Raw genomic sequence first — 26,965 nt, 5'->3', positions numbered from 1 at the left:
GGCAGGGCGGCGCCGCCCCCTTCGTCATGATGCGACAATTTGACTCCCGGCAGGAGCGAGGCGGCGACGGCGTGGGTGGGTGGTGCATTGCGTGGCGTGGCGTGGGCAGCAGTCGACCGACCGACGCCATACTCCCGGAGGAGGCCAGGGCCAGGGCCAGCTGGTTGCTTGACCCTCTGGCCCTCGCCTTGTGACAGACCACGGCGACCACGGCTGCCCCTCCCTGGCCACCCCACCCTGCGCTATAGTATTATTCCCCGGGACGAGATGCAGCAGGATGATGCAGCGGGCTGTAGCCTGGCTGCACGTAAGAGCCGAGCTTAAAACTGGCTGGCAGGAAAAAACAGAGCAGCACGCTGCAGCACGCTGCCCAAGTGTCTCAGCTGCACGCCAGCGGCCAGGGGTGCGGAGCTGCCAGCCAGCTATTGTTGTCGGTCGCGGCGTTCAGTTCAGGTCAGCCCCGCCGCCGCGCGAGAGTCAATGCGAATCGAATCTCGTCGCGAGCATGACGCAAGATGCAGGGGAAGGGGCGGCGGCGCGATCTGTGCCGTACCCGCGTGCATGGATAGCATTGAGCGCCAGCCAGACAGAGATCCAGAGCTGCCTGCCCCACGCGCCACCCTTTATCCGACCTTCAAAGAGACGCCGCACATTGATTCAGAGGAGCCGAAGAAGCGGCGCGGGGGGGGGGAGGGGAGCGGCGACCAGCAGGCTACAGTGAAAAGTTATCAGCCGGTACCCACCACCCACCCCCGGTATCCCCCGCCAGCCGGATCCCGCCAGCCTAGCTAGCACGTCCCGCACAATACGGGAGGTGTGGCGTTCTTCCTCTGCATTAGGCGGCGGGTGAGGCATTAGCGGGTGTGGTATTCGTCGGCTGCCTAATGCTGCCGAGCCAGCGATTGCTCAGGGCGCGGGGTGCGTGGGCCTGCACTGCGCGTGCATGCATGCACTGCCAGTTGGCCGTGGCAGCTCGCCGAGCGCGCGGCATGACGAGAGGTGTGAGGTGTCGGCGGCGTCACTCTGCTGCGGTGACTGCCTCCCTGTTGGCGATCAACGCCGAGCGGCGGCGTGTAGCCTAGCCAGTGAGCCAGCTCGCCTCGTACACGGGCGCCGCGCCTCACCGCACGCCAGCACGCCGCAAGGAAGCCGCAACCCCCAGCGCATCCTCAGATATGCAGTAACTCCGAGCACCAGCAAGGTTTGAGGGCCGCATGGCGACGTAGCGTACGCACCCCCCCGACCACCGCACCAGGCTGCATGCAGCACCCCGCGAGCCTGTCGGTTCGGTCGGACACTAGGGCCCCGGCCGCGCTGCTCGCGATCAGTCCGAGCCGGATGCCGAGAGTCAGGGGCCGCAGTGGCAGCTGCGATTCGATCACGATCACTCACATTCCCTGCTGATATCACGCAGAATGCTGCCTCCTTCCCGGCGCTTCCCTCGGCGAGAAGGACGTCGAGCTGCAGCCGCGGCTCAACCAAGACTGCCGTGCACCCCTCGTCCACCCCTCCAGGTTACTCACCGCGCATGTTGCCGCGCACCACCACCCCACGCGACCGTTACATAACCCCCCAGCGTGCCAGGCGGCGTACCAGCTACCTGGGCCCGCGGCGGCCTTGTTTGTGTGGTACAGTTCCACGGGAAGGGCGCATGCTTGCGCTGTTACGTACAGCTCGGCACAAAGGGCCAGGGGGCCAATGTTCTGATCGGTCGCATGCATCGAGCGTGAGGAGACAAACACAAGCAACCGCGACGAACGCCTGCCCGGCGTAACCAGCGGCTGTTGTCGTCGCGACACCACGCGATAGTGCAAACCTAAACGGCCTAACACATGGACACACACTCCAGAGGCACCGCGGCACCGGCGTCCGTCCCGGTCCCCGTCTCACCGCCATCCCGCAGTGCCCGCGGCCCCAGATACAGTGATCACGGCTGTCGGCACACCCGCCGGGCTGCAGATAAAGCCCCCCTCGGACGACACCAAGAAGCCGTCGATGGTCTGTGGCGCTCCCTCCTTTGCAGCCACGGCAACATCGTCGGTCCGCGCAAGAGCCACAAACCGCAGGGCGCCACCTAGCGGCTCGGGGAGGGGCAACGCGCCGGTGCGGCACATAAACTAGTGTTCTGTCAGAAAACGCGAAAGACTGCACATCGCAATGCCCACCTGCACCTCTTGCCCGGGCACGAGGGGAATTTCCGTATCTAACGAGAGCGCGCCGCGGCTGGGATCACCAGAAAGAATGTGAACCACCCGCAGTTCGGACGTCTGCTTCCGTCAGCACCAGATTGTCACTAGCGCGATCGAAGTCGTGTACCGAGCACTGCGGGGTAGATCTCGTTGCAGCGGTTCCGCGCCCCAGTCTGCGTAGCGCAGCTTGGCAGTCGATTACCTGCCGTAGGTGCATGCCAAAGCGTGGGTACGTGCCGCGACGCGAACAAAACACGTCGCACGCGCGCCGCCAGGTGGCACAACCCCGTCACGGCGACGCGGTCGACCGACGTACACGCGCAGGTCACGAGTGCGCCATGTGCAGTGCAGTGCACACGAGCCGTGTGGCACATTGATTGTGTACAACTCACCTTTGGATCTTTGATCTGAAGCCAAAAGCTCTCGTCTTTTGTCAAGCCGGCTGCCTTGCCCTTGTCACGGACATGGAGGGCGGCGATGAGCGTCGCAGTTGGGTTAGGGTTTGGGCCCTCGATGGTGAGCAAGAGGTTTCCTCTAGCACTGCGGGGTCAGAGACAGCAAGCAGAGGATCGGCAAGTTTAACACACGCCGCAGGGCAGAACCCCGGCCAACTAAGCTGTGGCGGCACAAGCTTGTACTCACGCTTTGACCCTAGTAGGAGCCGCAAACGACTCGACACCATACTCGACAGCAACATCTGCAGGTTTGGGGAGCGCGAGCCCAACAGCACCAGTCTGCAGGACCTTCCGTCCGTGGAACAATGTAAATGGGTATCCTGTGAGGAACGGCGTCGGAGCCGCGACGTAACCCAGCTGAGGGCATCAGACAAATCCAACAATCGCGGGTGCTCATACTCTCATCCACACCCACCTTTGCAGCCGCGGGGAACGCATCGAGGGCCTCGAGCGTCGGTGCTGGCGTTGCGTCTGTCAGGGCGACGAGCGTCCCCACACTACCCCGTCAGCGTCGAGCTCAACAACCCACACCCCAGGCCCCTCCCTGGTGCCCCACCCACTTCTTAGCATCGCCAACATCAATCCTGGCGCTCTCCCCCTGGGCCTTCCACAGCCCGTCCCATCCGCCGTCCTTGAGCCGGTCCTCGAGCGAGCCGATCGAGTCGCCCGCGTCGTCCTCGACATATTCCTGTTCTCCAGGACGCCGCCACTTGCCGACGCTCGGTGGCGCGCGGCCCGTTTCGCTGAGGTGCCAGCTCTTGACGGCTGCCTCGCCCTTCTCAGGCGTGAAGGTCGACACGGAGACTTCGGGCGTCTGCGTCGGTGACAGGTGGAAGGAGCCCACGGCGTTGGGGTGCGCCGCGAGGATATCCAGAAGCGGGGTGATGGACGCGGCAGGCAGCGACGTCGAAAATGAAAACAGCAGGCCCTCGGAGGACGCCCACGTCAGCGGGAGGGCTGAGAGGTGCGCTTTGAGGGACGAGGGCGTCGGCGAGGAGAGAGTGTGCGCGTGGACGTGGAGCGCGCGGGCGCGCCACAACGGCTGGAGGGCGGCGCCAGCTGATCCCCTTTTAAGAGGCCGCGCTAGGCAACTGGAGGCGGTGCGCAGCATGCTGTAGAGGTGTGAGAATGGAGCAGAGTCGGTTGCGATGGGTGGATCGAAGAGCAGTCAGACTTTGGCCTTTGGAGGTGGAGGTGGAGGCGGCTTACTGGGGCGGTCCGGATAAGCGGCGATGATCTCCGGCCGACTGCTGACTGATTGCAGCCAACTTTCGCCACCTCCATCGACAACTCTTTCTCGACTTGTACAACACACGACAAAATGAGCACTGCGGTCGTGAACGGCGTGAGCTCAATCACAAACGGCATCGCAAACGGCGTGCACGTTTCCAACGGTATCGCAAACGGCACGGCCAACGGCGCCAACGGACACACGAACGGAGACACGAACGGCTCATCGCCAGAGCCCGTGGGCGAGGTCCCCGAGGATGCGAACGAGCACTGTCCTGTGAGTGTCTCGCTACTAGTTGAAGAACTGCTCTTGACTGTCATCTCCTTGCCTATAACTTCGGACCCATGCTGCGCCTTATTCCTCCTTCCATCCCACCCTCCCCATCTCACCCGCCACCTTCTAGGGCCCCGAGGCGGAAAATGCAGGCAAGGCCGACGCATGCGACGGCTGCCCGAACCAGGCCATCTGCGCCGAGGGCCCCAAGGGCCCCGATCCCGATATCCCGCTGATCCGCCAGCGCATGGAGAGCGTGCGGCGCAAGATCTTGGTGCTCTCCGGCAAGGGCGGCGTTGGCAAGTCGACGTTCACTGCCGCGCTGGCGTGGGCCCTGGCCGCCGACGAGGAGCTGCAGACGGGAATCATGGACGTGGACATCTGCGGGCCCTCCATCCCCCTCCTCACCGGCCTGGACAAGGCCACGGTGCACACGAGCGCCGAGGGCTGGTCGCCCGCGTACGCGACCGACAACCTCGCCGTCATGTCCATTGGCTTCCTCCTGCCCTCTGCCGCCGACGCGGTCATCTGGCGCGGGCCCAAGAAGAACGGCCTCATTAAGCAGTTCCTCAAGGACGTGGCATGGGGAGACCTCGACTACCTCGTCGTCGACACGCCCCCGGGAACGTCCGACGAGCACCTCTCCGTCGTCCAGTACCTTGCCGAGGCGGGTATCGACGGTGCGGTTCTCGTCACGACGCCGCAGGAGGTTGCGCTGCAGGATGTGCGCAAGGAGATCGACTTCTGCAAGAAGGTTGGCCTCCCGATCCTTGGCATCGTTGAGAACATGAGCGGCTTCGTCTGCCCCTCGTGCAAGGGCGAGTCGCAGATCTTTGCGCCGACGACCGGCGGCGCCGAGGCCATGGGCAAGGAGCTCGGCATCGAGGTACTCGGCAAGGTGCCACTGGACCCTCGCATTGGCGCCCTGTGCGACGAGGGCCAGAGCTTCCTCGACGCCTACCCTGACTCGCCTGCCACCGAAGCCTACCTCGACATTGTGCAGCGGATACGTGAGATCCTGGGCGACGCGTAAGGCGCCTCGGGGAGAGGAGCAGTGCATTATAGATCAATGTTGTACGGTTAGCCATGCATTTGCCCATCAGCAAGAGGAGAACGGAGGGTCGACATTGAACAACCCAACTGGTGGCAGCGGGGGCAAATCCACGTGGTCAGCTCGTGTGACGGAGCCAAAAGGCTGGAGCCAAACAACAAGCCATGGGCTGCATCGACCTGACTGATTTCTCTCGCTCAATCTCGTTATCCACTTGCACCTGCTAACAACTATCGACACTCGACCATCATGAGCGTGGAGCCTCCCACGCCCCACCGAGGCGGGTCACCAGAGCATGGTGGGCCCGTAACAGACTTTGCCCTCATCGAGTCGCAGAAGGAGAACATCCGTCCGCTTGCCAGTGGGCGATCGGCGGCGACCCTTGGTGTGCTCTTTGACAAGGACCAGGCGGACGAGGTCAGCCGCGTCGTCGAGGAGGGGAGCAAGAAGTTCCTCAGCGACATCCAGGAGGCGGAGCGGAGAGACCGCGAGGGCGAGGACATGGTCGACGGCGTGCAGGACGTGCTCGACCTGTACAACCGGTGGGTACGTTCCGCAGTCTGGTCTAACCCGCACAGCTACGTCGCCTTCATGGTCCAGCACTACCCCTCGTCGCCAAACCATGTCCTCCCGCTGCTCGAGGAGACGACTCGCAGGTTCATCGGCGACGCCCGCTATGCCCAGGACGCGCGATACCTCAAGCTGTGGATCATGTTCGCCCGGCATGTGGAGCGCCGCGAGGAGGTGTGGGCGTTCCTCGAGTCCAGAGACATAGGCACGCGTCACGCCGCATTCTACGAGGAGTGGGCCATGGCTGCGGAGGGCCTCGGAAGGTGGGTGTGATAGTGAGGGCGTCCTCTAACCCATACAGGAAGAAGAAGGCCGACGACGTCTACCGCCTTGGCTTGGCCCGCAAGGCCGCTCCTGTCGAGCGCCTGAAGAACCGCCATCAGGCGTTCCTCACCCGTATCATGGCTCCTCCATCAGGTGCTATCCCCGACGACGACCCGGCCCCCGCCGCACCGACACCAGCGCGCGCCGTGCTCGGACAGGTCGGCCGCGGCGGCCTCGGCGGTGGCTCGGTCAGCGGCGCGACGCCGGGCAGCTCATCGTCGAGAATCTCGAAGGGCACCAACGGCTCCAAGATTGCCATATTCTCTGACGAGTCTGGTGCTGCCGAGGCCCCCGAGCCTACCCCCTGGGACGACTTTGGCACCCGCGACGGCAGGCGCAAGGAGAACGTTGTCGAGGCGACGCCGTGGAAGGGCGAGACGCTGCCCCAGAAGGGTCGTGTCGCCCCGCGCACGCCCAAGTTAGAGGTCTTCAAGGACAACGTGACTGCCAACGCCGAGATTCATCGCGGCCATGAGGTACTGGGCGGCATCCGCGCCAAGGCGCCGCTCTCCGACGCCGAGCTCCTCCGCGCCGACCCGCTCCGCAACTACGACACCACGGGTGTTCCTTCGGCTGTGCCTTCAGTTCCATCACTGCCACTTCCTCCGAAGCCTGCTGCCAAGAAGACCAAGCGGGACGCCGCTGCTTTCGTCATGCAGCCCTGGACGTGCCCCACAGGCGGCGCCGAGTCCAAGATGTCAAACGGCAAGACGGAGCGCCGCATGTTTGACTGGGATGCCACCTTCCGTGGTGATGAGGAGTGGAGCTTTGAGGAAGTCCGTGCCAGGAAGCTTGGTCTGCTTGGACGAGACTGGAAGGAGCTCAAGGACTGGGAGAAGGGATGGCACAAGCCGGGGTCGTCGACACCAAAGGTGCAGAAGACTGCTCGTCCACCAAGCCCGACTGTCAACACCAAGCTCGCCAATGCCGAAGTCATGAGCCTCTTCAACCAGACTATCCACGGCAACAAGGTGCATTCGGATGACTCGGACGACGACGATGATGACGATGAGGACGAGGAGGCGGACGAGGTTAACGCCCTGCCCACACCGCTGCCGCCTGCGCGTCAACAAGTGTCCATGATGACCCCAGGGGGCGCCGTCCCTCCCACTCCGACACCTGCGCCTGGATACAACCACAACAACTACAGTCACCCCTCGCATTACCAACTTGCTACTCCTGGCATGGTTTCGGACGAGAACGCCCCCGCGCCGGCCTCGCTGCGCAAGCTCAACATCTTCAGCGACGAGAACGCATCAGCCCCGCCAGTGAACGACGAGAACGCCGTCCCGTCTTCGGCCAGGAAACTGAACGTGTTCTCTGACACGCCGGCGCGTGCACCGCTCGGTGCCAAGGCCCCGTTGTCGAGCGCTTCCAAGCCCCGCGCTTTCGCCGTCTTCAGCGACACGCCGGTTGAGGAGGCCGCACCTGCGCCGGCACCAATCAACGACGAGAACGACTACGTCCAGGCGACACCGGCTCGCCCTCCTGCCGGCAACATCTTCGCGACCCCGGCCGTCTTTGGCAACCCGTCGCAGACTGCGGCGGTGCCAGAAGGTATCGCCGAGGAGGAGGAAGACGAGCGCTACGAGTACTACGAATCTGACGACCAACTCAACGACGAGGACCCCTCGTCGTATGGACGCCGCATGCGCCGGTTTCAGATCCACGAGATGACGCCCATTACGGAGAGAACCGGCGAGTGGACGACCAACACGACGTGGAGGAGCTCGCGTCGCGCCAGCGTTCTGAGCGAGTTTGACGAAGCCGACGAGGCGGCTGTCGTGTCTCAGCCACTAAACCTCAGCTCTGTAGCTGAGGAGGAGGAGCGGTCTGGCGCTGCTTCGAACAGGCAGTCGCCAGAGCCGACCTTTGCGGACGACACCGAACCTCCTCAGTCGGCCAGCACGGCTGCCACCGAGGCCTACGACCGCTCAGGATCAGTCGACACTGGCGCTTTCGGCGTGCCAGAGGGCTACACGATTGCGCGGGACATGGACACGGCGACGAGCATGATGAACACGATGGTCGTCGTCGACAACACATCGATCACGGACGACTTTGTGACGGCGCCTCAGGGCGGAGAGGCAGCATCGCAGCCTGCGGCCGAGCTTGCTAACCCGTGCAACCCCGCCGACGCGAGCGTTGTGCATGCGCTTCTCCAGCGTGTGCAGCCACCGGTTAGCTCAATGGCTCTGATTGTCGACCAGCGCCACTCTGCATCGGCCCGTCTCCCTGCCCTCCAGCGGGCGGGCAAGGCCAAGGCTCGCCGATCAAGCACCACCTCGCGCATCTCTGTGGCACCATCGGACGACTCTTACAACCTGTCACTGGGACCCAAGACGTTCGAGGTGCGCGAGAAGCTGGGCGAGGGCGGTTTCGGAGCCGTCTTCCTTGCAGTCGATGCGCAGGAGCGCGACGCAGCCATTGCCCGTGCAGACGAGTCGAGCGACAACGAAGACGAGGACGAGGACGACACGGCCGCACTCGTCGCCATCAAGGTCGAGCACCCGAGTTCGCTGTGGGAGGGCGTCATTCTGTCGCACATTCTCGCCCGCCTCGACCCGTCGCTGTCCGCGTCCATCATCCGACCGCGCGGGCTGCACGTCTACTCTGATGAGTCGTTCCTCGTCCTCGACTTCTCGCCGCAGGGTACGCTCCTCGACGTAGTGAACAAGGCCGTCGTGTGGGGCATCTCGCCCGGCGTCGCTGGCGGGCCGTCTGTCCCCGACGAGCTCGTGGCCATCTTCTTCACCATTGAGCTTCTGCGTCTCGTGGAGGGGCTGCACGCCGCCGACATCATCCACGGCGACCTCAAGATCGACAACTGCCTCGTGCGCCTCGAGGAGATCCCGTCGGCGCAGGGCGGGAAGAACGCCTGGTCGGCGCAGTACGACCGCCGGGGTGGCTCTGGATGGAGCTACAAGGGTGTGCGACTCATCGACTTTGGGCGCGCTGCCGACCTGTCGCTCTTCCCTGCCGGCAGGCAGCAGACGTTCATTGCCGACTGGCAGACGGACGAGCGCGACTGCGTCGAGATGCGCGAGGGACGGCCGTGGAGCTTTGAGGCCGACTACTTTGGGCTCGCGAGCATCTGCTACTGCCTCCTGTTTGGCAAGTACATTGCGACGGAAGCGGTGGAGACGGAGGCCGGGCGGCGGTACAAGATTGACACGCCGCTGAAGAGGGTGAGTTGTGTGGCTGGGATGAGGCTGACAACCCAAGTACTGGCAGACCGAGCTGTGGTCCAAGCTGTTTGACACGCTGCTCAACCCGCGCACGCTGGGTGGTGAGCTGCCGATCACCAACGAGCTTGGGGCCATCAGGCAAGAGTTTGAGACGTGGCTCGAGGACAACTGCCAGAAGAACGGCAAGCTGCTCAAGCAGATGCTCAAGCGCATCGAGCTGCGTGCGCTCGAGAACCGGCGGGTGTAGGAGGGCGCGAGGGTGTGAGCTGGGGAGGAGGTTCATCCTTTATGCTTAGTGTACTGTATGAAACGATGCTGCTATAGATACCGGCGGGCGTCTAGAAGTATGCCGTGTTTGTTGGCTGTGCGCCCATCTTGATGCGGAGCCATGTCCAGGCGGGCTTGCCGTAGTAGTAGTAGAGGGCGCCGAATGCCGCGCCGGAGAGGTGTGCAATGTGGTCAAACGACCTGGTGTGCGTCAGTACGTGCTGCCAGTGCTGCTACTCACCTCCAGCCGCGGACGAGACCAATGACGTCGACGGCGACCATGCCAAAGACGCCGAGGCCGATGGGGAGGCTGAACCAGGGGATGAAGATGATGCTGACGCGCGAGTCGGGGAAGGCGAGGGCGGTCATCGTGAGCGCTCCGTAGACGGCGCCGCTCGCGCCAAGGCTGGGCAGGATGGCCTGGTGGGCGGCCAGCGCCTGGGCCGAGCTCAGGCGCGCCGGGCTCTGGAGCGCGCGCAGGAGGCGGGGCAGGCGGACGAGGTTTGTGAACAGGTGGCTACCCAGCGAACTAAACAGGCCAGCGGCGAGCAGGAAGGCGAGGAAGTGGGGCGTGTGCGTCGACGTCGCGAGGTGGGGCAGCGAGGGGTCAGGCGACGCGAGGTAGCTGTACGCTGCTGACCCGAAGGAGATGAGCGCGATCGAGTTGAACGCGTAGTGCGCGAGCCCTTGGTGCGACACGACGCTCGTGATGAGCGTCACGCAGTTGGCCCACTCCTTCTTCGGGCGCGCGCCGAGCAGGACCGGGCGGTGGAGGAACCACTTGCGCATGAACGGCTGGAGGCGGGTCGTCTGCCACGCGAGGAACACCACGCCCATGCCGGCGACGATGGCCATGGGCACGACCTCGGCGGGCGGGCTCTCGATCCGCCACTCGGAGAACATGACGTAGGAGCGCACGATGAACTCGTCGGCCCAGCCCGGCAGCCAGCCGACGCTCTTCGACAGCGCCTGGAGGTGCTCGCGCGCCGTCTTTACGCGCTGCATCTGCTTGGCGCGCGCGAGGTCGCGGTCCGTCGGCTCGCGGCCCATGCGCCAGACGCTGCCTGCGCCCAGCGCGCTCAGCCACGTCGCCGTGTCCGCGTTGGTGTAGAGACTGGCGTAGGCGTACGCCGCGCCTCCTAGCCCGAGGCAGAACTGCGCGTCAGCACGGCAGGCTCGGCACGACTCACGACAATCGGGCGCCACACGCTCGCCTTGGGCATGCCCTCGCGCCCCGAAGTCCCCTCGCCCAGCGGGATCGCGATGCGCTTGGGCGTGATGCGCCCGAGGGCCTGGCGCGCGGCCTGCAGTGGCGACGAGTGTATTGTGCGGCGGGAGGGGTACTGGGGGATGCGGAGCGTAGAGTGGAGCGAGGGCGCTGGGCGGCGGGGCGCGGCGAGCGTGCCGCTAGACCGCAGCGCGGCGCGCAGCCCGAGTCCGAGGCTCGCTGCTGCTCTCATCGTGGTCTGGGTGTGTGGTGGAGTCGTTGAGAACCGGTGGCCAAGAGGATCGGGTTATGACGACGCCGACGCGTTGAAATATGGCGTTACGTAAGGCTCGAGGGCGCTGTGGCGAATCGCAGCGGTGGCGACTCACACCGAGGACAGCGGTCGGGGTCTACTATACGGACGGGGCTAGGAGTGTCCCTTGCGGCGTTGGGGCGGGTGGATTGCGGTCTAGATGTCTGATGGTTCACCTTGTGGGGGAGGCAGGGGCGGGGGCGGCGCGTAGCAAGGTTAAGATCGCCGGCGAAACGTGTACGCCGCGAACGTGGCGCTGTGGTCGGGCCGTTTCTCGATGTTCCGTCGCCTTTCTGTTGTGTGCGTCTGGATGTGGACTTTGGAGGGTGAAGGGGAGAGTCGGAACTGTTGCTCGCAGCGATGACTGCCTGTGTTCTACATCGCAGGTTGTTCCAGTCAGCGAGGCGTCGGTCGTTCTGTCCTGCCCCTCCTGCGCAGTGTCCTTCCGAGTGGAATCACACGGGATCAGCCATATGCATTGATATTTCTCCCAGCAGAATATCTATCACAGTTCCGGGAAGTCGGAAGACAGAGAGAGAGAGAGAGGGGGGGGGATAGTTGTGAAGTACCCATCTCATGTCTCGTTGTCGTCCTCTCCGCATCTCCACAAACGTACGATGTATGCGCGCCCGTCTGCGTCCCAACACCCACCACCCCTGGTCCTGTACCACCGGGTCTGCCTACACGTGGGGCGCGAGCACGGCGAGCCTGTACAACAGCGGGCACTGTGGCCGAGTGGTTGTATGTACGCCACGGTGGACTATGAACGGTTACTCGAAGCCGCAACCCCACCACTGTGCACCACCCCACCCCCTCCATCCCAGCAAACAAGACCTTTCCTATGCATAACTCTCTATATCTCAAGCGCCGGTCCCAAACTCGCACTGCCACGTACTTCCCTCCCGGTACCCGCCGCCACAGTGCTCGGGCCACTTCCACATGCGCACCTGCGCGAGCGTCCACCCGAGCTTTTCTAACATCTTCGACGACGGGACGTTGGCCGTCTGCGTGTACGCGTGGGCGCGGCGCACGCCGAGCGCGTGCACGCCAAAGCCGAGCACGGCCCTCACGGCCGCGCTCCCGATCCCGCGCCGGTGGTAGTCGGGGTGCACCTTGTAGCCAAAGTACCACCCGTCTGCGCTGTGCGTGTCGGCCAGCGCAATGTCCCCGATGTACCGCCCGTCGGCGTCGCGAATGACCGTGAACGGGTTGACGGGCGGCGCGGTGCCGGCCTTGAGCGCGGCCACGGCTCCCGCCTGGTCGGCGTTGTCGTCGAGCCGCTTGCGCGCGTCGGCCTGCGTGAACCTGGTGCGTGTCAGTGGCGAATCGCCGGCAACTCACGGTGCGGGCCGCGTGTAGCTCCACTTCTCAATCTCCTCGAGGTTGGACAGCTCGATCTGGGGTCAGCGTTGTCCCCGCCTCCACCTACCAATTCAGCGATCTCGCGCGGGGTGTCGCGGTACGGCGTGACGCGGATGCCGTTCGCGAGCGCGAGGTACGGCTCGTCGCCGTCCCACTCGACCTTTGAGTTCGGCGGCGGCGCGATCATCGCGGCCACCCAGCCCGGCACGGGCGGGGACAGCTCGCGCTCCCAAATCGTCGTCGTGTGCCAGCCGCCGCCCTTGCTCTCGACCCACTTGAACGGGCGCACCTCGCCGACAACAAATCCGAGCTTGCGCAGCATGCCGCCCGACGCGGCGTTCCCGTCCTTGGTGTACGCCTGGATACTCGTCGTGCTCATGCGCGAGCCGGCAAACCCCAGCACGGCGAGCGCCGCTCGCGTGCCCACCCCGCGGCCGTGGATGTCGGGGTGGAGCGTGTAGCTCAGCTCGAGCCGGTCGGGGCAGTAGACGACGGGGTAGAGGGCAATGTCGCCGACGTAGCGGCCCGTCGCGTCGCGGATCACCGTGAACGGGAGGGTGGACGCGAGTTGCGCGGCACGGAGCTCGGCGAGCGCGGCCCGCTGGCCGGGCACCGACTTGGCAATCTTCGCCTCGCCGTCGGACGCGAGGAACGGCGTTGGGCGCGTGTACAGCCACGGCGCGACCTCTGGGTGGTTGGACAGCTCCATCTGTCGTCAGCAGCACCCGACCTCTCCACGTACCATCTGCTCGACTTCCTCAGCGGTATCCCGGTACGGCGTGATGCGGAACCCGTCCCCGATGTCGATGTACCCCTCGCCCTCGAGCACCATCTTTGGCATGGGCGGGGCCGGCGCCGCCCCAGCGACCCACGGCGCGGGGGTGGGCAGTTCGCGTTGCCACACCGTCATTTCCCGCCGCCCGCCGCCGCTCATCTCGGGCCACGGCGCGACGACCGTGCCGTGGGCCGTGAAGCCGAGACTCGTCAACAACGCCGCCGACGCCGCGTTCCCCGTCTCAGCATACTGCCGTCAGCGTACCCCATACACTGCACCTACCGCCTCGATCTTGTCCGCCTCCATCACGCGCGCGGCCCACCCGAGCACGGCGCGAACGGCGGCGCGCGCGACCCCGCGCCCCTGGAACGCAGGGTGCACGTCGTACGCGAGCCCGTGGACGCCGCGGCCGTCGGCGCGCGGCCAGACGCGGATGTCGCCGGCGAGGGCGCCGCGGTACCGGATCGCCATGAACGGGTTGGTCGAGAGCGAGCCGCTGGCGCGCAGCGTCTGCAGCGTGTCTGGGCTGGCGCCGTCGTTGGCGATGAGCGCGCGCGCCGCGGCCGCGCTGTAAGGGAAGGGTCGGTCGAACGAGTACTTGCCCACGTTGGGGTGGTTGAGGAGCTCGGTCTGGGGGTTAGCTGGGCGGGGTCGGCGCACTCACGACTGCGTCGACGTCGGATTCGCGCCACGGCGTGATGGTCACGTCGGGGGACGCGCGCAGGAACGGCTCGTCGCCGTCCCACTCGACGGCGACGAAGGGCATCTCGGTGGACGGCGGCGCCAGCCACGCCTGGTCGCCGTTCACAAAGCCGACGTAGGGGCTCGGCTCGGCTGGCTCGCCCATATCTTCAGTGGGTTAGTGGGGTGAGTGGGTGGTTTGTTGTTGATGTTGTTGTAAGCGCGGGGAGATATTTCTGCGCCAAGAGTGTGGAGTGGTGGAGGTGTTGTAATGTTCGGCTCCTTGGTCGGGTCTCTGGTCGGATAACGGGCGGGATGATGTCTGCAACACCCCGTAACGTCTACTCGATGGCATGGACAACATGGCTATAGATGATACAGATGGGTGTAGAGATGGCGGGGGCCGTTGCCGACGGCGTGATGAAGACAATGCAGAGTCGGGTGTGGGCGCTGCCACTCAGAGCGGAGGGAACGGCGCGCCATGCACCATGATGGACGCCTTGCGGACATAATTAACCCAGCCCTGTCCATCAGCAACAGCAAACGCACGCCACTCACAGGGTACATTGCCCTGGCGTACAGCACGATGCGGTCGCCCTCACGCGCCGCCTTGAGCAGCGGGTGCGACGCGCCGAGCACCGTCCGGTGCTCCTTGAAGTGCTGCCCGGCCGTCACGTTGCGCTGGACGTCGTGCCGCGAGCCGGGCACCTCTACGCCGTCGCGCAGCAGGGCGACCTGGAACCACGTCCACGAGCCTTCGTACCGGCCTGCCGGCGTCAGAAGTGCAGCGCAGCTGTACCCACCATAGAGCCTCTGCTCGTTTGCCCAGCCCTGGTCCTTGGACAGCGTCGTGATGACCACGGCCCGGGGCCAGAAGCGTCGCCGCGGTGCGTCCGTACTTTCTTCTCGCCCTTCGCTCGACGTGCCCCCCCCGTCCACCGCCACTCTCCCCGCTCCCTCGTACCAGTCGTCCCCATCGCACCCCAGCGGCGCCGAGACGAGGTAGAACGCGTCGCCGCCCTCGGCGGGCAGCCGGTGGCCGACCTCGCGCTCCTGCTGCACGAGGGTCCACTCCTGTCCGCGTGCGGCGCGCGCCTCGCCGCTGGATGGCACGGTGAACTCGGAGCGGTTGTACCGGTGGCACGAGGTCCATATCAGCGCGCGGTCGAGGACGACGCGGACGAGCTCGAGCGGCAGGCCGGTGGCGAGCAGCGTCGCCTCGATGGCGCGCACGTCGTCGCCAGTGTACCCCGGGTGGTCGTGCATCAGCACCGGGGGCTTGACGCCCGTGAAGAGGGAGGTGAAGGTCATGCTGTCGGCCGGCTGGGACGAGCTCACAAAGTGGATGTCGGGCGAGTCGGGCGGGGCCGACAGCGGCGTGCCTGCCCACTCGTCGTCGGCGGGGGCTGGCGCCGGCTCGCGCGACTGGAACAGGCCCATGGTGGTGGTGCTGTGTGTGGTTGAGAGGTGGCCGAGATGGGTGGCGAGTCGACGTGGAGAAGTAGGCGACGCGTCAAGCACGAGCGAGTCTCACGTCCCCCGCATTACCCCGCAATCGATTGGGTGGAGTCGAACGTCCAAAAAGTCGCTGCGATCCGGGCCACAATGACGGTCGAGATTGGAGCGGCAGCGCGACGACCGACGCCGGGACGGACCTTGGGGCTCAACATCCATCTCACACCACTCCTCATACTCACCACTCACCACTCAGACAGACGCGCAGCATGAGCGACAAGGCAGGCCTGTACAACATCTGTGGGTTGGCCCGGCTAGCAGCAGCGAGCTAACCCCCAGCCGTGCCAAAGTACGACCTCGAGACGTACTGTGGGTATTGTTGACCCCGCCGTCCTAACCCGCCGTCCTGACTACCCACAGCCGGCCGCCTCAAGTACTTCTACTCGACGACGTCGCCGCTCACGCTGCTCGCGAGCGCGTCCGAGCTCGAGCAGGCGCAAAAGGACGTCGTCTACTTTGACGGCAAGATCAAGGACGCCGGCAAGGCCGGGTACTGGGTCGACAAGGAGCACAAGGAGCGCTACGACCATGCCAAGCAGCGTGAGTGGGGCTGCTGGCGTGCTGGTGTGCTGGCGTGCTGGCGCAGCTCACACCCCAGTCGTAAACTCGTCGATCCACCCCGACACGGGCAAGCCGGTGCCGCTCCCGTTCCGCATGTCGGCGTTCGTGCCGACCAACCTGCTGTGCGTTGTGCCGTGTCCGTGGAGGTGTCGAGTGCTAACCCCGCAGCATCTGCGTGCGTGACTGACCCATCCGTCGTATGCGCCGTACTCACCCCCCAGGCGGGCATGCTCACGCCCAACCCGTCGCTCAAGAGCGTCATCTTCTGGCAGTGGGCCAACCAGACGCTCAACGTCGCCGTCAACTTTAGCAACGCCAACAAGAGCATCACGCTCACGCCGCAGGAGATTGGCACGGCGTATGTCGCTGCTACCGCGACGTCTGTGGCCCTCGCCGTGGGCCTGACGCGCGCCGTGCCCCGCCTGCCGCTCTCGGCGTCGACGCGCCACATCCTCGGCCGCCTCGTGCCGTTTGTCGCCGTCGCGTCGGCCGGAGTCGTCAACATCTCGTGCATCCGCTGGAAGGAGATGCGCGACGGCATCGACGTGTTCCAGGTCACAAAGGACGCAGAGGGCGACGAGGACAAGGTGCTCCTCGGAAAGTCGCCAAAGGCCGGCCAGCTCGCCGTCGGCCAGAGCGCGGCCAGCCGCGTCCTCACAAACATGCCGACCCTCATCATCCCCCCCGTCGTCATGACGCTGCTCGAGCGCCGCGGCGCGTTCAAGGGCCCCCGCGGCCCGCTCGCCGCCAACCTCACCCAGCTGACGCTGAGTACGTCGCAGAGTGTGCAGCGCTAACGCCCCCAGTCGGCCTCTCGCTCGGCCTCTTCCTCCCCCCCGCCATCGCCTACTTCCCCCAGCGGGCCGAGACGACTGGCAAGACGCTCGGCGAGCCGTTTGTCAACATCAAGGGGCCCATCTACTTCAACAAGGGCCTGTAAGCCGCCTGTAAGCCGGCAAGAAGCCACTAGCCAAAAGGATAGACGACTAGACGTGTGCCGGAAGTAATGCATTATGCTAGACGGGCGGTGGCGTGTGGCCGTGGCCTTTTTTCTTTGCTTCGGACAGACGCGCTTAGAGACGGACGCGCTCGTAGATCTTGAGGAGGTCGGACTGGGGGAGTTAGCGTCGTGGGTAGCCGACGGCTGTTGCGCCACAAGGCCGCGCCCACTCACAGTGCAGCCCATCGCGGTGACGTCGGCACCGGCACCGGCGCCCTGGATGATAAGAGGGCGGGGCGAGTAGCGCTTGGTGTGGAACGAGATGATGTTGTCCGAGCCCTTGAGCGCGGTGGCAAAGGCGTGGTCAAAGTCGTACTTGCCGAGCTTGCACTCGACCTTGTTGTTGACGAGGTCGATGACGCCGACGTAGCGGACGACCTTGCCCTCCTTGCGGGCCTCCTCGCGGAGGTTGGCAAAGTAGTCGTCGCCCTCGGCCAGGCGCTCGAGGTACTCCTCCTTGGTGGACGCGTTCTCGAGCACGGGGGGCACGAGCGACTGGGTGGGGACGCTGGCGAAGCCCTTGGGCAGCTCGGGGGCGGTGGGGATGAGGCGCGAGAGAATGGTGAGCTTGCGCGCGACGTCGGTGCCGCTCAGGTCGTCGCGCGGGTCGGGCTCGGTGTATCCCTTGTCCTTTGCGACCTTGACCACGTCGGAAAACTTGACGTCGCCGCCCTCGACCTTGGAGTACTCGTTGAAGATGTACGAGAGCGTGCCGGAAAACACACCCTCAATCTTCTCAATCTCGTCGCCCGTGCCGACGAGGTCCTTGAGCGAGCTGAGGATGGGCAGGCCGGCGCCGACCGTGCTCTCGCCGTAGATGAGCGCGCGCGAGTTGGGGTAGCTGGCCTCCTCGATGGCCTTGTACAGCGTGAGGTCGCCCGACGTGCCCTTCTTGTTGGGCGTGACGACGTGCACGCCGTGGCCAAGGACGGTGGGGTACAGGGCCGGGACGGCCTCGGCGCCCGTGCTGTCGATGAAGATGCCGGGGCCGTCGGGGTGCGAGGCGAGGAGCGAGATGACGGACGGCACGTCGAGCGGCGCGCCGTGCTCCTCGAGGATTGGGAGGAAGTTTGCCGGCGTCACGGGCGTGTTGGTCGGCAGAGGGAGCGAGAGCGCCTTGCGCGAGTTTGCGATGAGGATGAGGTTGAACTTGGCCGCGAGGGGAGGCGCGAGCAGCTGCTGCAGGATCGCCTTGCCGACGCCGCCGACGCCGATGAGGGCCACTGGGACTGGGCGGGACATGATGTGTATGGCAGTTGTGGGGGGAGAGGTGGAGAGGAGGAGCAAGTGGTATCTTGACTTTTGGGTGGTGCCGATGGGGGTTGGAGGTCGAGCAACCAACCCTGACTTGGCTGCCTTTGCCGACGCCGACCGAGTCGAGCGAGCACGCAGCAGCGAGCAGCGCTTGTCACCCACCACCACCACTCTGCTCCCATCACACCTCCACCCTCCACCAGCCGGCCCCACCCCCACCCACCACCCCACAATGGAAACATGATAGGCGCAGCGACGACTCGAGCTGTGCGGATACGGATAGCGGGCCTGCGCCGCGCCGCCCGCAGCGTGCATGCCACGCCGCCGACAGCCCGTGACCTCGGAGCAAAGTACCGCCGGCCAAAGCTCGTCCCCTCGCTCCCTCCGCCGCCGCCAGCTCCACCAAACGAGCTGCCCCGCGCGGCGAACGAGCTCCCCCGCCCCAACGAGCTGCCCCAGATCCCCGGCGTCAACGACCTCACACCGCTGCACGCCTCCCCGCCGTCTGGCCCAGAGGTCCTCGTCGCCGGCGTGCACATCCCGCCCAAGCCCGTCCCACCAGGCGCTGAAGGTAGGCACTTTGCAGGCCCCGCCGGCCCTGCTGACGCCGCCAGACTGCTGCATGAACGGCTGCGTAAACTGCGTGTACACGCTCTACGCCGACGACATGGAGGTGTACACTGCCGCCGTGTCGGACGCGCGTGCGGCGCTCAAAAAGAGCGGAGTGCCAGAACTCGAGTGGCCAGACGCCGTCAAGTCTGAGAGTGGAGGCGGGGCAGCGGCCGCGGCCGCTCCGCAGCCGGCTGATCCGGCGATGGCGGCCTTCATGGCGTGAGTGAAGATTGCTGACTGTGCTGACGGCGCCCAGCCTCGAGGCAAAGCTCAAGTCATCCCACTAGCTGTTGTAGTCACATTGCATGTCATGACCGGCCCGACCGGGAACGAGCCGGTGTACTCGCCGCTTGCTGCCGTTGCGCTCCCCCGCTCGCTCCGGCCGCACGTCGAGGCCTTGAGACCAAGGCACAGCACGCAACCGCGGAGAGAAGCAGCAAGCCAAATCGGCTCGCTGCTCACACCGCCGCCGCCTTGTCGTTGGGCGGCTGGGCGGCCGCACGCGCCTCCTCTAGCCATTAGCTCTTTGTTCGCAGGCACCATCACTCACGCTGGACACTGGCGTCGATGACGAGCATGCAGCCCTGCGTGATCTTGGAGGCCTGAGCGAGCTCGCTTTGGATCTCGGCGCAGGTGTCGTCGACGAGCGAGTGCAGGTCGGCGCTGAGATTGGCGATAGTGTGGCGAGCACTCGCGATGACGTTGTCCTGGGCCAGCAGTGCCTGACGAAGCTGCGTGTAGCGCGCCTCACTGTGCCAGTGCCACCCCCGTCAGCCAACTAGCACTCACCACGTTCCGCGTGCATCGCACCAGCACCAGCCGGCGCAAACTCACAGCTCGGTCTTGTGCGTAGTCTGGATGGCATGGCTGTAGCGGGTCGCCTGAGCGGAGCGTTTGAGCCGACGGCCCGCGATTTGTGCCGACCCGAAGAGGCCGTGGCACGACAAGACCAACTGAAACTCACCACCTTGGCCGCCTCGCCCTCGGCATGCCCCATGATCTCGTCGGCCAGCCGCTTGGCGTCTAGCAGACGACGAGCTGTGGGGTTGTTAGTGCCCCAGGCGGGTCACGCGGTGGCGCACTGGTGCCCTTGGCCATCAGCCGCTCGACGGAATCGTCGCTGCCGAGGTCGTTAGTCCAACACTATACCTCCCCGGCAGAAGAATGTGTGGGGCATTGTTCGTGCGGGACGTGCGTGAGAACACTGGCGGCAGTGCGATAAGTGGATCTGGACGCAACATGACGCTCAGAGCAGGCCAGAGGCCAGGCCAGATGATGCAATGCGTCGAGCGAGACGTTCGTGGATGCGAGGTGGGGCCCAAGCGAAGTGCGCCGCCACACGAGTGCTGGTGGGCTAGCTGGCTGTGGCGGGTACGTACGAGGAGTGGTCATCCGACGAGTCTTCGCCACTCGAGACGCTCTTGCGCTTCCTGGCCATGGTGGGGGGTTGTGGAGCTCGTCGTGGTCGTCGCGGTGATGGTGGCGAGGAAGGATGAAGAATGATGATCACGAAGGATGGCCGCAAAGGAAGACGAAGACTGACGGTGGTGACTCCACAACGGCTCATCCCAAAGGAAGGCGAGGAAGACGAGGAAGGCAGTGACGTCTGAGCCATGACTGCCACCATCACTGTCGCCCGCACTCTGCACCACCACCATCTCGTCGTCGTCGAGGGCTTAAAGATCTAACATGTCACGGGATGGGGAACAAGACGATATAAGGGGGGGCTAAGCCGGCTAACGGGCTAAGGAGGGCAAAGAGTCGCGCACTGCTTACTCCGACTCCACGACAACCAGCAGTATCTACAACGAATCCTAAGCTTTCTCCGTTTACTCCTCTCGTTTCCTCTTGCCGAGGGCAGCGAGGGCAGCCTGGAGGCCGTCGGCTCCCTGGACGGGAGCGCCGGCACCGCCGTTGCCGTTGACAACGATAAACTTGAGAAGGTTGTTCTCCTTCTCGAGCGACGCCTTCTCGGCAGTGAGGGTAGCAACCTGGGCCTCGAGCTCCTCTGCGTGGGTGTTAGTGGATGGCAGCACAAAGATGGGAGAGGCAACGCACTGGCACGGTACTCGAGGGCCTGCTCGCGCTCCTTCTTCTTGGCGCGGAAGCGGGCCGAAGCCTCAGTGTTCCGCCGCCTCTTGTCCTCCTCAATCTCGGCGGGGGCGGCACCCATCTGCTTCAGGCGCTTGGCGCCAGTGACACGCTCAGGCTCGTCAAAGTCGGTGCCAGCAGGAGTGGCGGGGGGAGCGGCAGGAAGGACATCGGCGGGCTTGACCGACGAAGCGGCGGGCGTGGGGGCCGAGTCGGAAGACGAAGAGGCGTACGAGGGGATGGCCAGCAGGTAGTTGGTGGGGAGGGCGGGAGTGGCGCTCGACTCGTCGGCAAAGGTAGCGAGGAACGACTCGAGGGTGGGGTGGTCCGCCGACTTGGACTCGGTCGAGGAAGCAGGCGTCTCGGCAGCGGGAGTCTCGGCCGAGGCAGTGGTGGCCTGCTTGGAGCGCTCGCTCTCAAGCTTGGACTCGAAGGCGGAAGGGGCGAGGCCAAAGTTGGAGAAGAGCTCGTCGGTGTGCATAAACGACCAGAAGGCCTCCTCCTGCTCCGCCGAGAGGGCCGACGAGGGCGGCGAGGAGGAGGGGATGGTGTTGAGCGCCTGGAGGTGGCGGGGGAGCTCGCTGTACATGATGATAGAGTAGAAGCGAGGGGAGGTGGGTCGGAAAGAAGAGAGGGGGGGTGTTGGATGTCTGGTCAAGAGGATCCAAGGGCGACTGTTGGGTGGGGCCGGAGTCGAGTCGGAGTAGGCGTGGTTACCGGCTTGTCGATGTGCGATGTCGCGCACGTGTCGGAGTCGGTGTCGAGGTTGTCGTCGTCGCTGCTTCGGTCGCAGTCTGCGCCTTTTTTGTGTGTCGCGAGTGAGACGGGGGGTGGATGGATGGATGAAGAGAAAAGGGAGAATGTGCGATGCAGGTTAGTCGACGGTGAGGACGGGTGGGGCGTGTGGGAGAGAGACGGATGGGTGTGTGCGCAGGCGTTCGACTCGGCGGGGGAAGGGGGCAAGGGGGGGGGGGAGGGCGGAAGAGCAGGGGGCGGCCGTTGTGATGCAGGCTGCGGCTCAGGCTCTAGAGTTTTACTCCGTCGTCGTTGGCTCTGTCAGCATCAAATTGGCCTTTTCGGCTGGCAGCCGCCGCCTACCGCCTAAGCTGCGACCCCAGCCAGCGAGCCAGCCAACAGCCAGTGAGCCAGCCAGGACTTAGCCCAGTTTACCGGGAGCCTAGTTTCCGTTGCATGCATGCGAGGTATGGGTAATTCGCTCCCCCCACCAATGGCGGCCACGCTGGCGCTCGCTGGCGGCGGAATTAGTGTGCGCAATGTATTTGAACGATGGCGCGATTAGGGGTCCAACTGACGCCGCTGCGCTGACACTGTCCGGCCATGGGCGCATATGGGCGGGGGGTGACCGAGCGGACGCCAGCCAGGGGCGACGAGTGAGGGGCGTCGAGGGGCGACGAGGCTCTGGCGGCTCATTCTGGCCCCGCTGCCTGCACTCCTGGATTCCCCGACGACCACCACAAGGCAGCGGCGACCAGTCCGCTCCCAGCCCGGCTAGAGGCGGCCCGTTTAAATCCTTTCTGCCTCCGCCACGTTCTGCCACAACAACAGGGTGCCCGCCGGCCTCGGCCCGAGGACCCGCCGATCTTGAGCGGGAGTATTTATGACCACGCGACTCGCACGCCGAATCCACATGCTGACGTTAAATCCAACCCCCATCTATGTCATCGGCGATAGCGACCGTCGCCAAAGTCCGAAGCGCCAGTGCCGATCAATTTGCACGGTTCGATTTGCCCCCGCTCCAGTACGACGGGCATCGATGCCACGGCTGGCTGGCTGGCTGGCCCCAGCGAGCACGCCGCCTCCCCTCGCTGCTGCTGGCGGCCGCTTGCTGCTGGCTCCAAGTCGTCGACCGACTTCGCCGTCAGCTATTATCATCCATCAAGCTCAAAACAGCTGAGGTAGAGAAGATGGTGAGTCGACTCGACAGCAACGGCAACGGCAGCGACGACGGCAACGGGCACGGGCAAGGAAACGGCATCGACGAGGGCGACGGGCAGCGACGGGCGACAACATCGAAACGTTGGGCGGCGCTCGAGTTCGACATGGCGACGGAAAGGGACTCGGGCTGGGATGATGGATGGAGCTGGGAGGGCAGCGAGCGAGCGTGCGCCCGTCCCGAGGACGGTGTGCATGGCTCTGGGCATCCCCGAGGCCGCCGTCGACACCGCCGAACACTTTGGAATGTGTCGGCGTGAATGTGGTGTGCAGGTGTACCGACCTTCCTCTCCCCCAGGCTCAGCATCAACGGCAATCGACTCGCCCAACGCTGCAGACGATGCGCGCGACGACCAGCTGCCTTTTCTTGCCCCGCTCGCCCGTCCAGCCGCCGCTGCCGTTGCTGTTTAACCCACGTTGTGTACCTCGTCTAACCCTCACAGTCGCAGCCTTCCACCTTCAAGCGCTTCGTCGAGGTCGGCCGTGTCGTTCTCGTCAACGACGGCCCCTCTGCCGGCAAGCTCGCCGTCATTGTCGAGATCATCGACCACAACCGTGCCCTCATTGACGGCCCCTCCACCTCGGTCCCCCGCCAGGCCTTCCCCTACCGCCACCTCATCCTTACCCCCTACACCATTGCCAAGCTCCCCCGCGCTGCTGGCACCGGTGCCGTCAAGAAGGCGTTCGAGAAGTCGGGCGTCACTGAGAAGTGGGAGGCTTCGGCCTGGGCCAAGAAGCTTGCCGCCCGCCAGGTCCGCAAGGTGAGCACATGCTTCAAGACAACCACGTCGGCGCCCTCTAACATTGCCCAGAACTCGACCGACTTCGACCGCTTCCAGGTCCTCCTTGCCAAGAAGGCCCGCCGGGATCTCGTTCGCAAGGCTCACTTCAAGGAGCGCAAGGCTGCTGCCTAAGCGCGTGTAGACTTGAGGGATATGAGGGAGGGGAGAGGCGCAGGCGCGGCGTTTTGTAAACCGTCGGTCTGATGACATGCTCATTCGCATCACGGCGGGGGAGTAGGGGGGCAGAGGGGACGCTGGAGAGGGATACTGATAAGGGTATGCGTGTGGGTGGGCGTGTAGCCATGCGTGGGCGGCAGATGACCTCGCCGTCGATGGTCTGCACCTGACTCGTGTCACAGCGACCATACCAACTCACGTATCAGAGACACAGCTACTAACAAGACAACAAGATGCGCACGCAAGAAGCATACCGACATCGGCACGCCCACCGACACGGACATCACAGCCAAGGCACAACACATGTCCCGGTGAGGGCAGTCGCCCGCCCACGCCAATGCTGCAGCAGATGGCGCCACTCCGAGCAGGACATGGTCGAGCCCATGTGTCCGTCGCGCATGCCTCGCCCATGGGCCCGTCGCGCATGCCTCGCCATCCGCCCGCCTGGCCGCGAACGAGTACACTCGTACAGATCTCGGCGCTGCTAGCCCTGGCCTCGACGCCGGCCATGCGCGCACACCTCGCGCTTGACGGACAGCTGGATCCCGTGCCCGGGCGTACACCCACACGACTCGTCGCCACGGGTCCGTCCGCCTCCCTCTTCGACAACGGCCCCTCGGTCTCCAGGGCCGCCGTGACGGTGGTCGTCTGCCAGTGGCGGGGGCTGCTCGGTCGCCACCTCTCGCCGCCGCCGCCGCCGAGTCGGCCCCGGCGAGCCCTGTAACCACTCCCGGGGGCCGCGGGTCGAGGGCCGCTGGCACCGCCCTTATCTCCCAGGCCCCGGACAGGGCGCGGAATGGTTCTGTCGATGTCTCATCACATGTCAAGGGCGTGCGGCATACACCTCTGCCAAGGCAGCCAGTGCCACACGCGCTGCTGGTGCCAGTGGCCTGCTACCACCGTACAGCTGTGCGCGCCACATGGCCGGGCGTCGGCGACCGGCGTGGCGTGGCGGTGCCGCGGTGCCCCTAGTGATGGCCGCACCGCGGCGACCGCCGTCGCACAGTCGGCCCGCACGCCGAGCCCGGGCGGCGGGCCGCCGGCCGCTTCGGGGTGCCACTGCCACTGCCGCGTCGCCGTGGGAACGGCGCTGCGTGCCCGCCTGGGAGGCGCGGGACGGAGGAACGCTACGCGTCGCCGGCGTGAAGGTGTGGCGGCGCGAGATTGTCGTTGAATTAATTCCTAGTTGAATTCCCTCCTATGCAAGAAGTCTGTGAATCAGAGCCACAGCCGTGGTTATCTAGCCCGGCTGGCAGGACGTGCGACGTACTCGCCGCGAGTCGCCAGCCACGTGATGTCCGTCGAGCCAGCTCGCCAGCCCCGCATGCATCAGTCAACGCCAGTCCATGACGCGGCGTCGACCTACAGCGACGTGGCCGCAGGCGAGGCGGTCCACGCACCGACCCGCCGGCCCCTGCCCCTCCCCCCTGCCCCCGACCTGATCGCCACTCGCCCAAGGCACGCATGACACCCCCGAAATGCAGTGGAGTTTGGAGGGCGGGCCGACGCGCCGCCACTACCCTCGCCCGTGTGAGCGTGGGCGTGGGCGAGGCCGACGCGACATGCAGCGAGTGGCACACGCGCCGACAATGCGCCGATGCCGGATGCTGAACGAGGCACGGGGGGCTGCATGCTACTGGTTCTGGGTTGGTGGCGGTTGGCGCGGTTGGGTGGGCGGGCTGGCTGGCACAATGGCCGCTTGCTATTGGTGGATGAAATCGCGAGTCGTCGTTGGCCGCTGCCTCGACTTTGGCCAGTAGATTTCACGGATTTCAAGTGCGTCGAGGCTGCGGTGCGATGCGTAATGCGCGTAATGCGCGTGCACCGCGAGCTGGATGGATGTAGCCGCCGGGCTCTACCCCCTTGTGCATAGCAGGCTTCGACGCAGGACCCCCTGCCCCCCTGTTCTCCTGGCTACCTGCCCTGCCCCCCCTGCCTTGCTCCCCTTCCCCCCGCCCCGACGCGTTTACCCCCTCCAAGCTTAAGGTCTAGTCTGCGCGATCCAGAGTCCTGAATTACCACAGTCTGTCCCCCTCCCTCGACCCCTCGGCCCCTCGGCTCCAGCCAATCCAAGTCGCCACACCACAATCAGCACAGAGCCGCCCAGAGCGAGCGCGACCATCATCGCGCGCCCGCCCACACCAAGCTCGCTCCATCACGACAGTATCTGGAACGAGCCGAGCCGCAGCCGCAGCCACAACCGCAACCACAACCGCACCCGCAAGCCGCACACCCGCTCGCCCCTGGGCCTCTCTCTCGCTCAAAGCCGACTCGGTGCATAGGCCGACAAACGACCGAAACCACGGCGCCACGGCTGCTTTGCTGCACCCCGGCTGGCCGATGCGACTTTTGGAAAGTGACGACCCTCGCTCGACTTGCCGCTGCTGCTGCTCCTGCCGCTGCCGCCTCCTCGTCCGCCTCCGCCTCGTCGGCCGCGTCGCCATTCCCGCTCCGAGCCGCTAACCACAAGCAAGCACCTCGCCTACTCTACTCGGTGCAAACACCACGCCTGGCCCATTTGTGCTCTGCTCGCCCGCCCCCGCCCTTCCCCCTTGCCCCGCCCCGGCGCCGCCCTCCTTATCGTACCTGGCAATAGGACACGCCCAATCGTCGTCCGTCCCACACATTCAAACACGACAGCCGAACCGATCCAACCCTCAAACCACTGCCCGCAGCATACTGGACTGGCTGGTGCATACAATCTAGGCCGACGACCGACTAGCTAGCTAGTTGGCATCCCATCCCGCAGTACGACACGCGCCCAAACCCAACTGCATATCGCTAGACCTATCGTCGTCGTCTGATCTGCAAGGCCGGCCGAATCGCTCCAACTTTGGAATTAAGTCACTCTGGGGCCGACGTTTTGAAACCCACTTGTCGTCGTTGGTCGTCTGCACTCTGTTGCTTTCTTTACTCTTTACCAACTAGCAGTCGCGTATTGCTATTGCTCGAGACGCGCATTCGCCAGACTCAAGACCCAACAATTGCAGCTTGCAACAAGCCGGCGTCTCATAGGTCCCGCCGTCCATCGTCCACCCTTCCCCCCTCCCCCCCCCTCTTCCCTTTAACACCCACACCCACCCACCCACGAGCCAAGCGACAATTACACACGCACCACACACCTTCCCTGCACC

At 65.1% G+C, this 26,965-nt stretch overlaps 11 protein-coding genes across 11 annotated transcripts; 5 read left to right on the top strand and 6 right to left on the bottom strand.

The window, feature by feature from the left end:
- Positions 1–1,886: 1,886 nt before the first annotated feature.
- Positions 1,887–3,755, bottom strand: Q8F55_006780 (uncharacterized protein; the record flags this gene model as incomplete). Its single annotated transcript, XM_069355231.1, has 6 exons — positions 1,887–2,117; positions 2,166–2,267; positions 2,582–2,729; positions 2,832–3,001; positions 3,060–3,141; positions 3,205–3,755. The coding sequence occupies 6 exons, from the start codon at positions 3,753–3,755 to the stop codon at positions 1,887–1,889; spliced, it is 1,284 nt and encodes a 427-aa protein (XP_069207302.1).
- Positions 3,756–3,965: 210 nt separating this feature from the next.
- NBP35_1 (cytosolic Fe-S cluster assembly factor nbp35) lies at positions 3,966–5,181 on the top strand (the record flags this gene model as incomplete). The annotated part of the gene is made up of 2 exons (XM_069355230.1): positions 3,966–4,151; positions 4,279–5,181. 2 exons carry the CDS (start codon positions 3,966–3,968, stop codon positions 5,179–5,181), a joined length of 1,089 nt encoding a protein of 362 aa, XP_069207301.1.
- A 267-nt stretch (positions 5,182–5,448) lies between these two features.
- On the top strand, positions 5,449–9,528 carry BUB1 (protein kinase; the record flags this gene model as incomplete). Its single annotated transcript, XM_069355229.1, has 4 exons — positions 5,449–5,741; positions 5,778–6,032; positions 6,071–9,281; positions 9,319–9,528. 4 exons carry the CDS (start codon positions 5,449–5,451, stop codon positions 9,526–9,528), a joined length of 3,969 nt encoding a protein of 1,322 aa, XP_069207300.1.
- A 91-nt stretch (positions 9,529–9,619) lies between these two features.
- Positions 9,620–14,052, bottom strand: Q8F55_006777 (uncharacterized protein; the record flags this gene model as incomplete). The annotated part of the gene is made up of 9 exons (XM_069355228.1): positions 9,620–9,749; positions 9,790–10,703; positions 10,739–10,926; positions 11,964–12,373; positions 12,410–12,465; positions 12,498–13,139; positions 13,173–13,454; positions 13,488–13,835; positions 13,870–14,052. 9 exons carry the CDS (start codon positions 14,050–14,052, stop codon positions 9,620–9,622), a joined length of 3,153 nt encoding a protein of 1,050 aa, XP_069207299.1.
- A 291-nt stretch (positions 14,053–14,343) lies between these two features.
- Q8F55_006776 (uncharacterized protein) lies at positions 14,344–15,326 on the bottom strand (the record flags this gene model as incomplete). Its single annotated transcript, XM_069355227.1, has 3 exons — positions 14,344–14,409; positions 14,445–14,653; positions 14,690–15,326. The coding sequence occupies 3 exons, from the start codon at positions 15,324–15,326 to the stop codon at positions 14,344–14,346; spliced, it is 912 nt and encodes a 303-aa protein (XP_069207298.1).
- Positions 15,327–15,610: 284 nt separating this feature from the next.
- fsf1 (Sideroflexin FSF1) lies at positions 15,611–16,902 on the top strand (the record flags this gene model as incomplete). The annotated part of the gene is made up of 6 exons (XM_069355226.1): positions 15,611–15,641; positions 15,681–15,710; positions 15,762–15,941; positions 16,000–16,088; positions 16,184–16,733; positions 16,769–16,902. The coding sequence occupies 6 exons, from the start codon at positions 15,611–15,613 to the stop codon at positions 16,900–16,902; spliced, it is 1,014 nt and encodes a 337-aa protein (XP_069207297.1).
- Positions 16,903–17,035: 133 nt separating this feature from the next.
- Positions 17,036–18,204, bottom strand: HOM6 (Homoserine dehydrogenase; the record flags this gene model as incomplete). The annotated part of the gene is made up of 2 exons (XM_069355225.1): positions 17,036–17,074; positions 17,137–18,204. 2 exons carry the CDS (start codon positions 18,202–18,204, stop codon positions 17,036–17,038), a joined length of 1,107 nt encoding a protein of 368 aa, XP_069207296.1.
- Positions 18,205–18,456: 252 nt separating this feature from the next.
- Q8F55_006773 (uncharacterized protein) lies at positions 18,457–19,115 on the top strand (the record flags this gene model as incomplete). The annotated part of the gene is made up of 3 exons (XM_069355224.1): positions 18,457–18,787; positions 18,831–19,047; positions 19,085–19,115. The coding sequence occupies 3 exons, from the start codon at positions 18,457–18,459 to the stop codon at positions 19,113–19,115; spliced, it is 579 nt and encodes a 192-aa protein (XP_069207295.1).
- A 255-nt stretch (positions 19,116–19,370) lies between these two features.
- Positions 19,371–20,266, bottom strand: Q8F55_006772 (uncharacterized protein; the record flags this gene model as incomplete). Its single annotated transcript, XM_069355223.1, has 5 exons — positions 19,371–19,578; positions 19,663–19,709; positions 19,793–19,866; positions 19,911–19,948; positions 20,208–20,266. 5 exons carry the CDS (start codon positions 20,264–20,266, stop codon positions 19,371–19,373), a joined length of 426 nt encoding a protein of 141 aa, XP_069207294.1.
- A 391-nt stretch (positions 20,267–20,657) lies between these two features.
- Q8F55_006771 (uncharacterized protein) lies at positions 20,658–21,508 on the bottom strand (the record flags this gene model as incomplete). The annotated part of the gene is made up of 2 exons (XM_069355222.1): positions 20,658–20,836; positions 20,887–21,508. 2 exons carry the CDS (start codon positions 21,506–21,508, stop codon positions 20,658–20,660), a joined length of 801 nt encoding a protein of 266 aa, XP_069207293.1.
- Positions 21,509–22,844: 1,336 nt separating this feature from the next.
- Positions 22,845–23,786, top strand: Q8F55_006770 (60S ribosomal protein eL14; the record flags this gene model as incomplete). The annotated part of the gene is made up of 3 exons (XM_069355221.1): positions 22,845–22,847; positions 23,316–23,633; positions 23,685–23,786. The coding sequence occupies 3 exons, from the start codon at positions 22,845–22,847 to the stop codon at positions 23,784–23,786; spliced, it is 423 nt and encodes a 140-aa protein (XP_069207292.1).
- Positions 23,787–26,965: the final 3,179 nt, after the last annotated feature.

The sequence above is a fragment of the Vanrija albida genome (assembly GCF_041260175.1).
Source record: "Vanrija albida strain AlHP1 chromosome Unknown contig_5, whole genome shotgun sequence".
Taxonomy (NCBI): Eukaryota; Fungi; Basidiomycota; class Tremellomycetes; order Trichosporonales; family Trichosporonaceae; genus Vanrija; species Vanrija albida.
This window is presented reverse-complemented; position numbering and strand designations above follow the sequence as displayed.